The 11,059-nt window shown below is 40.9% G+C and overlaps 1 protein-coding gene across 1 annotated transcript; it reads left to right on the top strand.

Annotated features, from left to right (window-relative positions):
- The first annotated feature begins 270 nt into the window (after positions 1-270).
- abcb10 (ATP-binding cassette, sub-family B (MDR/TAP), member 10) lies at positions 271-10,296 on the top strand. The gene is made up of 14 exons (XM_034529493.1): positions 271-1,258; positions 2,074-2,280; positions 3,140-3,342; positions 4,019-4,153; positions 4,538-4,684; positions 5,477-5,612; positions 5,753-5,848; positions 6,268-6,477; positions 6,585-6,664; positions 6,778-6,958; positions 7,377-7,420; positions 7,664-7,698; positions 7,885-7,943; positions 8,053-10,296. Exons 1-14 carry the CDS (start codon positions 835-837, stop codon positions 8,244-8,246), a joined length of 2,151 nt encoding a protein of 716 aa, XP_034385384.1. The 5' UTR covers positions 271-834; the 3' UTR covers positions 8,247-10,296.
- The last annotated feature ends 763 nt before the right edge of the window (positions 10,297-11,059 follow it).

Below are 11,059 nucleotides of genomic sequence, written 5' to 3'. Positions count from 1 at the left end.
GATGATTTTCCTCTATGGTTTTCTGATCATTATAATTGCAGTGGATTTCAAAATAAATGAAAATGCAGTTTGTCGAGAAAACTCGTCGAAACAATAATGGAGCTAATATCCGTTGCATCCTGTTATTGTGTCTGTATGCACTATATACGAACACTATTAGACTTGTGTCTAATAGTGTTCGTATATAGTGCATACAGACCGGGGGGGGGGAGAGACATTTTGCTTGTTAACCTTTCAAAGCTCTTTCACTAAAGACGTTACATCGTAATGACGATCTGGGGGTGTTTGGTTATGCCTGGGAAAGTTTGCTTACATCGTCAGCCATTGGATTCTCCTGTGGAGAGGAGGAATCGTGTGTAACGTTACATGAGAACCAAACCAGGGTCACCTTTCTTGTTTTTACCCTTTTTGTCTCTTTCCTGAGATAAAAGGTGGCATCATCAGAGCGCGTTTGGTGTTAGTGGGTCTTTGGCAGCTGATGTTTCCACTTCACCTGCCTGCCCAAACCGATATTCAGCGACAGATGACAGTGACAGGCAGGGTGTTGTTAGCTGTTCAGCGATAAGAGATAAACTGGGTGAAGGCGGCTGTCAGGCGCAGATAAAACGGATATTAACGGTCTAAACTGGAAAATGTAGCGTTAAGAAGCCCAGCAGCTGCTCAGCCATGGACACGGTGCGTTGACCTCCCCGTGGAAAGGCTAACATGTTTTTTTCCGAGTGGACTTAACAGTTCACACTGAACTGAATCTCATTGACCACTAAGGACAATAGGCCAATACTTATACTTCCTGTGACTTGTTGTTGAGCTGTTATCAACAATTCAACTCGGACGATGCAGCTCTTAATTTGCTTGTCGAGGTGCTCGCATGGAGCGCATGTGTCCAAACTCAAGCCAACGCAGCCGAGGACGTTGTGGCTGCAGCACCGTCCGACTCCCTCAGCTGCCCTCCGGAGGAAGAGGCTGTCGACCGGGGTCACGTCGTCAGGCAGCCCGACACCTGCCTTCCTGCTCTCCTCTTCCGGCCCCTTCGTGTCTGTCTGGCCCTGCAGTCCACTCAGAGGTCTCTCCATACTCCGTTCACACACACCGACAGGCCGACCAGTCACACACACACCTGTTGCCTTTGCCACCTCGTCAGCCGGATCAGTGAAGACCCAGACGGACACGGAGAGCGGCCAAACGCCGACCACGGTCCCCCTGGATGATGTGAAAAGGATTTTGCAACTTGCTCACCCGGAGAGATGGAGCCTGGCAGGTAAACTGTTTGTGTGTACTGAGAGCCCCTTTACATGTACCTGTCCCCTTGTCTCACCATGGCCGTAACAAATCCACAGCACATCTCCAATAACCATTGACTCACCAATTTAAGTTCTATTACCTTTTTAAGATGTATCCCTGATTAGATCATCACAAAAGGTCTCCAAACGGTAAATTATGTTTTTCCCATTGTAGGGAAAAATATATATATATTGTGGACATATACGGTAGTCAGTCCAATAATGATGTTGGAGCTTTAATCTAGCATGCAAATTGTTTCCTTCAATTGATCTGTTTTCTTGCACCTGGTCTAAATATTAGAGGGAACTTTCTGCATCATCATTTTCCAATACCATGCATAAAGAAGTTTTTGACTAAATTCACACAGGAAAAATGATATGATTGCTTGTTCCAACTTGTCTCATATACGATATATATTAGATAAAAGTAAAAATGTAGGAGACATGTAGACTTTGTACTTTTGTGTACAGCCATGATTTCTTAGTTTTTCTTATCAGTCACAACTGTTTTCAAGCCTCCCTCCAAAATGTGACTTAAGTAACTGTGAGTTGCATTGTAGTCGGATCTTACCTTGTTTCAAGACTGTCCCAGATTTAAATATTCAGCATTAAGTCAAATTACATGAATTACTTTTAAGCTTTGAAAAACAGTTTATTTCATCAGATTTGGCTGAATAACACCATCAAAATGTAATGCTAAAACTTCCTTTCATAGATTGTAGGCCTGCTTTCCACAATCATTTGTTTGTATTAACATTCTCTTTTTTCCTGTCTTTTCTTGTATCCACGTCAGCTGCTTTGGGCTTCCTAACGGTCTCCAGTGCTGTAACCATGTCAGCTCCATTCCTCCTGGGTAAAGTGATTGACACCATCTACACTACTGGAACGGACACAGAGACAATGACCGCCTCCCTGACATCATTATGTATCATGCTGACGGGAGTGTTCCTGTGTGGTGCGGCAGCCAATGCTGCCAGAGTCTACCTCATGCAGACCTCAGGTTAGCTGAAGAAACACAGGCATCATACACACCGAGATAATCACAACCCTGTGCACACAGCCAGCACTAAACACAAACTCACTGATGTCTGAGTCAATGAGCAGAAATATTCTGAAAGACTGGTGAAAATGTTCATAAGCGTTTTGATTCCCTCTTGTTTCTGTGTGTTAAACATGAAGCTAGAGTCAAGAGATGGTCTGTTTAGTTTAACATATAAACTAGAATCAGGTTAAACTTGACTGTTAAAAAATACATTAAAAAAACACCTTCCAGCACCTCAGAAGATCATTAACTAACATGATCGATCTTGTTTCTTTAATCCGGATACGAGCAGCAACAAGATGTGGCTGTAATTATCTTTTAGTGGCCATCCACATTAACTTCTTGGAAACCTTATGGATGCAACATCTATGTTTATGTTCTGATTAAAATGACAGGATGTTAATTAGTGAGTGAGCTGTAGAGATGCAGGTTGGGTTTATTGTTAACTTTGGACAAAGTCCAGCAAGCTGTTTTCACCCGTCTCCCGTCTTTGAGATAAACTATGCTAACTGCCTGCCGGCTGCAGCAGTTTTTATTGCATTTTCTACAGAATGACAAATATAATGACAAATGCCCATCACAAGTTTACAAAGCCTAATGTAATGTCTTCAAACATGTTATTAAATGTGTGCAACTATCAACATTTCTCAATCTGTAACCAACAGCACTATTTTTATTTTTAATGAAATGTCTGAAACGATGATTCGCTCACAAAAGACGGAATTGATTCATTTTGTGACGATTAACTGAAAGTCTCATTGCAACAGTCTCTTATCTCTAACTTCCTCACTAAAGTCTTTTTGTCTTCTCTCTTCAGGCCAACAGATTGTTCGCAATCTCCGAGCCGCCGTCTTCTCCTCCATCCTCAGACAGGAAGTGGCATTTTTTGACAGGAATAGGACCGGCGAGCTCATCAACCGCCTCTCTGCTGACACAGGCGTGGTGGGCCGCTCCATCACTGACAACCTATCCGATGGACTGAGAGCCGTCGCCCAGGCAGCTGCTGGCGTCAGTATGATGGTAAGTACGTCCCTCAGAGATGTCTGCTGTGGAACAGGTTTGAATGAGGACTCAACAGATTTCCTTCAGGTGTAGGTGTGTGTGTGCTGCATGTTGCAACTCAGTACAAGGAAGTAGTTTGGATTTTCTTTGCATCCTTTGTTTGTTCTTTCCATTATGTTCGAGCTGGTATGTGAGCTGAGCTTTACCGCAAACGGTTTGTGAAACAGGTTTACGATATCAGTGAGTAGATTCTAATGCCTGCCGCACCCGGAGCCACAAAACAGTGGGTAGTGGAGAAAGTCACTGATATTCAGTATTGACGAACAGACACTTAAATTGATACTAATTCTCTCAGAGCTAGTAAACTAAATTACACTCATCTGACTACATTCTGTCACCAGTCTCAACATTTCTATGTCTAATTTTCTGCATGGATCGGAGATTTGCTGACCAACTTTAACTTCCTTTAACTTCCATTCAACTGTATTTTCTCACAAAGAAAACCATAAAACAAAATGCATGCTCAATTATTTATTGGTGTAATAAACATAAAAGTTAATGGAAGTCATTGCTGTAATTGCTGTCGTTGGGTGTCCACATTCTTTTACCTTCCTCCTCACTCCCTCCTCCTTTCTTTGCTACCATTTTATTTCCAATAACTGCTGTATTTTTACTTTTATCTTTGCTCTCATAGTTCTACGTCTCTCCCAGTCTTGCGAGCTTTGTGTTGCTGATTGTTCCTCCTGTGGCCGGTCTGGCTGTAGTCTATGGCCGATACCTTCGTTCCATCTCCAAATGCACACAGGACGCACTCGCTCAAGCCACACAGGTACAGCGCACAAAAACACACAAATAAAGTTAAATGGTTTGAACGTTGTGTCGTACTCTTTTCTATATTTTTTGTTTCAAAATCACATTTTGATGTTAATGTGCCTGAAGACATTATTTGAGGATGTGGTTATAAAACAAGGAAGCTGTGACAAAACTTAATTGCAAATGTTATATGTCAATCAAGCCAGTCTCTTTGCCTTTTTATATGATTTTAGTGAAGCTCTATACTGAACATGGCAGTTTATATGATTGGTTAGTGAAGCCATACTGTCTGATATAAACGCTGCACTGCCTGTGGTAGCTTAATTAAATCTGCAGATAGAATACATTTGCTATGTTAATATCTTATTTACAATAGATAAAGCTGTTTGCATGTGTGTAGTTGGCAGAGGAGCGTATCAGCAACTTGCGGACGGTCCGAGCTTTTGGTAAAGAGCTGTCAGAAGTCAACGCGTACACACAGAAGACAGACCAGGTCCTCAGCCTGGCCCGGAAGGAAGCTGTACTACGAGCGGGCTTCTTTGGAGTGGTATGTGTGTGTGTGTGTGTGTCCTGTCAGTGTGTTTTGTCAGTGTGTCCTGTCAGTGTGTCCTGTCAGTGAAGCAAAACAAACCAGCAGTTTGGAAATAAAACATTACACACAGGCTTCTGCTTTTTTCCCCTGTTTAGTCACATCTCCACAGTAACTGACATAGCGATATACATCGGATGTTTCACAGAAAAAAAGTACTGAGATATCCATACAAGTTCAGAGAATACATAAACCCATCTATGGACTCTAAAAGGTTAAGACAGTGTTGAAACAACTTGGATTACAGCTCTTAAACAAGTATTTTCTTTTTATCTCTTTAACACTTGAACTTATGTGTGCGTTTTTCACATGTTAAGTTGGAATATAATGTAGTGCAATTCATCAGAACCACAAACATCAGCTTTTAAAACACCTATCTAAAACAGTGTGTATAAAAAACATTTACTGTATGAGAAAGTATAATGTTATCATATATTATGGGTTTTTAGTTTGTTGTTTGTTATGAGAAAGTATTTGTCAGGAAGGCTCAGTCTGTCGGTGAAAAATAAGCTCTTTGTGTCATTTTTCCTGCATCTCCAACTCCTCGGCGGTTTCTCTCTATTTTAAATATTATCAAGTAAATAATGCACTCCACGCTCAATGAAGTCTAGTTCAGATATCAAGAGCAGGTTTCCAAATGGACTGTAATCAGTATCATCAGTGCTGTGTCAGGGAGTAGCAGTGATGCCAGATGTTGTGGTAATCAAATAACCAGGGGTGTGTGTTTCTGTGTGTGTGTGTGGGTTTCAGACTGGACTCAGTGGTAACATCATGATCCTGTCAGTGCTGTACAAAGGAGGCCTCTTAATGGCCTGCCAGCACATGACGGTGGGAGAGCTGTCGTCGTTCCTCATGTACACCTTTTGGGTGGGCATCAGCATTGCAGGTAATATACACACATACATGCATGTGCTATTTCCTAGTATACAAATCTCCTTATCTGTACTCTTTACATCTGTGCATACTGCGTGTATGTGTGTGTGTGTCCAAGATGGCTTATGTTATGTTTTTCGGCTTGATGTGTAGGTCTGAGTTCATTCTACTCTGAGCTGATGAAGGGGTTTGGAGCAGGAACCAGACTGTGGGAGCTGCTGGACAGGAAGCCTGAGTTTCCTCTAAATGGTCAGAACACTCTCTCTCTCTCTCTCTCTCTCTCTCTCTCTCTCTCTCTCTCTCTCTCTCTCAATGCTGTCCTTCAAACCCATCATTATCATTCTTGGAATTATGTATCCAGAAAACAATAATGTTTTTGTTGTTGTTTTTTGTGCCTGGTGGGGAATTTCACATCAATAGTCTCAAAGTTCTCTCTGTGTAATTAGATGTATATTCACTGTCAGCTGTTTTATGTAACTAACTATAAAGACTTACTGCTTGTTGTTTGTTATTTCTGCCCAGTTAGTTAACAATGCACAATTTGTAATTTAAGATAAATAATCTAGGACGTTTTTTGTTTTTTTTCCTTGTTCATTTATGTTGATTTCATTTCTCCAATCTAGCAGTTCATCTAAATAATGTTTCTATCTATGTGTCCCTCTCCACAGAAGGCCTTGTGCTTCCTCCAGACCAGCTGAAGGGTCAGTTGGAGTTCTCTGATGTCTCCTTTGCCTATCCGACCCGTAACGAGGCTCCTATTTTCCAGAACCTCAGTCTGTTGGTCCCAGCTGGTACCATCATGGCTGTGGTGGGACCTAGTGGCTCTGGAAAATCAACCCTGGTCTCACTGCTGCTCAGGCTGTACGACCCCGAAGCGGGTGAGAGCGAGCTTATTCTGTCTAATACTTAATCAGGCACCAACTTAAAAGTTCAAGCCTCTGTCAGATGGCTGTTTTACCTCCTAAGAATGAACTCTTTTCTGCAGGTATCATCACTATAGATGGTCATGACATCAGAGAACTGAATCCCTATTGGCTCAGGAGTCACATAGGAACTGTCAGCCAGGTAATGAATTCATCTTTAATTTGTTTATGTTCCTGTACGCACATAGACTGAGCAGACATTCAATATTGCCTGTGAGCCTTTGAGTGAAGATCGTCTTCCCACCTCTCTCCCAGGAGCCAGTGCTGTTTTCTTGCTCCATAAGAGATAATATTGCATATGGCGCAGTGGACCCAGACGCTGTGACCACAGAGGACATCTACACAGCAGCCAGAGTGGCCAACGCCTTTAATTTCATCCAGGATTTTCCTCAGGGCTTTGACACTATAGTGGGGGAGAAAGGAGTGCTGCTGTCAGGTGAGGAACAGAGGCAGGCACACAGTCATGATCACAAAATGTACGAAACTGGGGAAGCAAGAAAGCAGTTAGGGGGGCTGATGATACTGAGGGTGATTTTTGTTTAATGAGCCGTGTAATGAGAACTTTTTCATCTGGTAGTCACTCTCATATGGTTGTAAATATATGTTGAGTGTGCTCATTTAGTCCTTTTAAGACATTTCCTTTAAGTCTCGATTAACAAAATAAATGGTTGTTTTACATCTTTAAGAGACAACACCACATGTTGTTTCCAAGTTGTTCTACTGAGTATTTAGTGTGTTTTCATACTTTGTCAATGAACAACTCTATTAAGTCTCATGGCAGCGTGCATACAGGAGACATTTGGGTCTGTTTAGGCGTAGTCCGGACACGTTTAACTTGTGTGTTTGCTTCTCAGGAGGGCAGAAGCAGAGGATAGCAATAGCCAGAGCTCTGATCAAAGTGAGTGCAACAACATGGTCATTTACAGTGTATCCACATCAGCACATAACATTTGGAATCTATTGTAACCAGGACTGGCTTTTCCTGTCATTGCTCACAGACTGTTTTCATCTGTGTCTAATCATCATATTCACTCAACCACAAATAACTTTAAAATATAAAGTGGAACCATGATCTACACTTCTTTTTTTCTGTGAAACCTGATTTAGATTGTATAACTCTATTTGTGTTCTGTCTCAACAGAATCCTAAGATCCTGTTGTTAGACGAGGCTACCAGGTGAGAAAGAGTGAGACTAAAGACTTGTTGTTGATCGGCTAGCAAAACAGCTTTACTTACAATACTTTTACTGTTTACTCTGTTGGCCTTTATAAACGCTTCTGCACAGCACTGAGCTGTGAAAATGATGATGATAACACTGCCTTTTCTTGTTGAAGAAAACCCTAAATAACCATCTTTCGTTAGTGCACTGGATGCTGAGAATGAGTTCCTGGTCCAGGAGGCCTTGGAGCGTCTGATGGAAGGTAGACGTCTCTGTCTTCATTTCACGATAAAGCTTCAGTACTGGTGCATCGATGCCACTCTTTGTTTCTCGCAACTTATTTTGTTCTGCCCTTCTCACCCGATCAACAGGGAGGACAGTCGTAATCATCGCTCACCGTCTGTCCACCATCCAGAATGCGAACGCCGTTGCTGTACTGGACCAGCGGCGTATTGCTGAGTGTGGGCAGCACACTGAGCTGCTGGGCAACAGGCAAGGGCTGTTCAGAAAACTGATGGAGAAGCAGGCGTTTCTCCAAGATGAGCAGCAACAAGCACTTCGCTGAGAGCACAGGGAGTAAAGACGAGTGGATGAGGAAGATCTCAGAACTGTAGGGGGCAGTGCCTGGGAAGAAGTGCCTTTGCTCCAGAAGGGTGGGAGCAGAGGGGGAAAAGAAGAACTAGAGATGGATACAAGCTGAAAGAAAGCTGAGCTTTCTACAGGACTACAGATGGACACCAGAGAAGGAGGAGAATGTAAACCATTGAGAAACATTAAATGGGTTTTCTTCAATGTTTTCTCTCTGAAGTGACTATTTAGCACAACATAGAGAACCATTTGGACATGAAACAGACCTCAGAACTGAAACATGGATGGAGAGTTCATAGAGATGCTATATTTTTTAACTATCTAATTCAACACTGAATGAGAGTGAAAATGAGAAATGATGAATACACACAGGAAGCTCATAGCCTACATGTCATTTTTTTTAAACCATAGTTTTGGGAAAAAGCCCAAATCCTGTTTTATATCGTGAATGCATACCTTAGTAAGTGTGCAGAATGAAAATGTGATGGTTTGAATGACTTTCCTTTTTTGTAGTTTGTTATCATGTCACAATTTTCATAACCAAACCAAAAAAACAGTCCAGTGTCATGTATACAAAACTGCTAAATGTGTATTTGTTTCCACGTAACATTGATTTTTAAAACTCGAAGCATCCATGCAGAGACTTTTTACAGTCCATTTTGAAGCCAAATGAAGCAGCTATTTGTGTTGTTGGACTGAACACTCTGTATGCACATTTGCCATGAAAAATATGAGTAATCCTGTAATTCACAGCTACACATATAAAAACATTATTTCCAAGGATTTGGTCTCAGTTAAACACATTTCAATGGGATGGGTTTGCCAATATGTTTAGGTTCAATTCGTTTTTCTTGCTTTGCCCAGGAACAGCTCATCTTCCATCAATCTTTATATGTCAAACTAAATAAAATGTGCACAGTTACTTGGGAAATTTTATTGAAGTGTCTAAACAGTGTCTTTTCTGGTAGTTCTGCTGTTCCCGGGGAGGGTGGGTGCAGGAGACAAGTCATCAAAGTCAGAGGTCTTATATCTTGTCTTGTAATCCCAGTCAACTTTCATGGTGTAAAAACAAAAAAGCAACATTACAACTTCCTGACTCAAAACCACATGCATGTTAGCACTGTTGAGCCAGCTTACTATTATAGCTGGCAGAGAGGCATGTGAAAAGCCCTCTTCACTGCTCAGGGGAACCGTGGAGCAGAGTGTTACACCCAACATGCAAATAAGCTTAACTTGAATTCAAAAGGGACTGTGGATCGGATGGTTTGCTTGTGAGAAACAACTAGAAGAGAAGCTCTAATTTACAAGTGATCACATAACATTTAAGTCAGGTCTCTATCCAAAACTATGTTTCCTATATTTGTATTGTCTATTTCAAAAAAAGAGGTCAGATAGTATGTTGGAGGAGCTTTCTGTCACATTAATTTGATCTAATTGCACCTGTGTGCATTTCTCTAGGACTTATTTGTATGTTTTTTACAGGGGATTTTTGTGAATATAACTCAGTGACGCACAGAGACTCTGAAACAGTGTCACAGTAACAACGGCATGTTACAGACATCTGAATTACTCACTCTACAATATTTTAAAAAAAAGAGATTCATGAATACAACATTAGAAAGTTTGCATGCTCTTTATTTTCCTTTTGCTTCTTGTTATAATTTGAGTGATCACAAAATATTTTCATTTTTTCACAACATGTACATCTTCATTTTGAACTAAAATGTAATTTTCATATGATGCCTTGAACATCTTATGTCCAGACTTGTGTTGTGGTTCCTGTGTGAAAGAACATTGGTGATATTACCAAACCCTTCCCATTCAAATTTAATAGAAACATCATGTTTTCTAAAAGATCTCCTCACCACTTACTTTATAAAGTAAACACTGAAAGTCTGTGCATTAATGATGGATCCATGTCATAAATAATATGACCGAAAATTATGTATGATAGATTTTTTTATTTTTGTGTTTGCTAAATTACTATGCTTCTATGTAAAGGTAAATAAAGTGAGATATTGATAGTTCTTATTTGTGGGAAGATTTTGTCTGTGGATGTTTGTCTGTTAAGCTGTGTTGGTCTGTGTCGGCTCATAAAGTGTACACTAGTATTTCATCCAACATATTCAAATGAGTTATAAAATGTGGATTTTTGTGAAGTTCCAAGGGGTTGCCTATATCCATATATTATATTTTGTATATTTAAAAAAGATCACCAGTCCCCTACAGAACCACACACAAATGAGAGGAAGAGGAGACCCACTTATGCCCTATCTCCTGCTAAATGTAGACTTTATTTCATGGCTTGCACCAGATCACGTTTCCTCATTCAACTTGACATTTTCATTCAGTATTCACTGTAAAAGTGTGTTTTTTGTCTCACAAATTAACATGTCAATGCTGTCAGTAGGTGGTGCTGTTGCTTCATACAAGTGTGCACTGCTCCCTGCAGGTTAGTGGGATCAATGTTCATTCAATCCATCATACCAAAATAAATGTTCCTGGTAATGAGTGGTGTTTATTCAGCTGCTGCAGGTTGTGCTGACCGTGTTGTGAGCTTCTCATGCAAGTAGACTCTGCACATTGTCCCATCTGCTGGCACATAGACGAGTCCTGGCAAAGCCCTGAATGAATGCAATCAATTGATTTATCTCTGCTTCTACGTGATTGTTGCTCTTGTGGGATAGGTTAAGATTATATCAAGATCAATTGAGTAAACTTCAACTAACCAATTTAGTTGGATCAAGATCAGCCGCATGTTTGATATGATGGAAAAGTGATGTCAAAACA

Source organism: Cyclopterus lumpus, chromosome 3 (assembly GCF_009769545.1).
Source record: "Cyclopterus lumpus isolate fCycLum1 chromosome 3, fCycLum1.pri, whole genome shotgun sequence".
Lineage (NCBI taxonomy): Eukaryota > Metazoa > Chordata > Actinopteri > Perciformes > Cyclopteridae > Cyclopterus > Cyclopterus lumpus.
The sequence above is the reverse complement of the archived record's forward strand: the minus strand, read 5'-3'. Positions and strand labels throughout refer to the sequence as shown.

Excerpts from the sequence above, each read along its gene's own strand:
- abcb10 (XM_034529493.1), top strand. The coding sequence starts at position 835 with ATGCAGCTCTTAATTTGCTTGTCGAGGTGCTCGCATGGAGCGCATGTG. Across the intron at positions 4,685-5,476 it reads GAGCGGGCTTCTTTGGAGTG|ACTGGACTCAGTGGTAACAT; the intron begins GTATGTGTGTGT and ends TGTGGGTTTCAG. Across the intron at positions 6,665-6,777 it reads ACATAGGAACTGTCAGCCAG|GAGCCAGTGCTGTTTTCTTG; the intron begins GTAATGAATTCA and ends CCTCTCTCCCAG.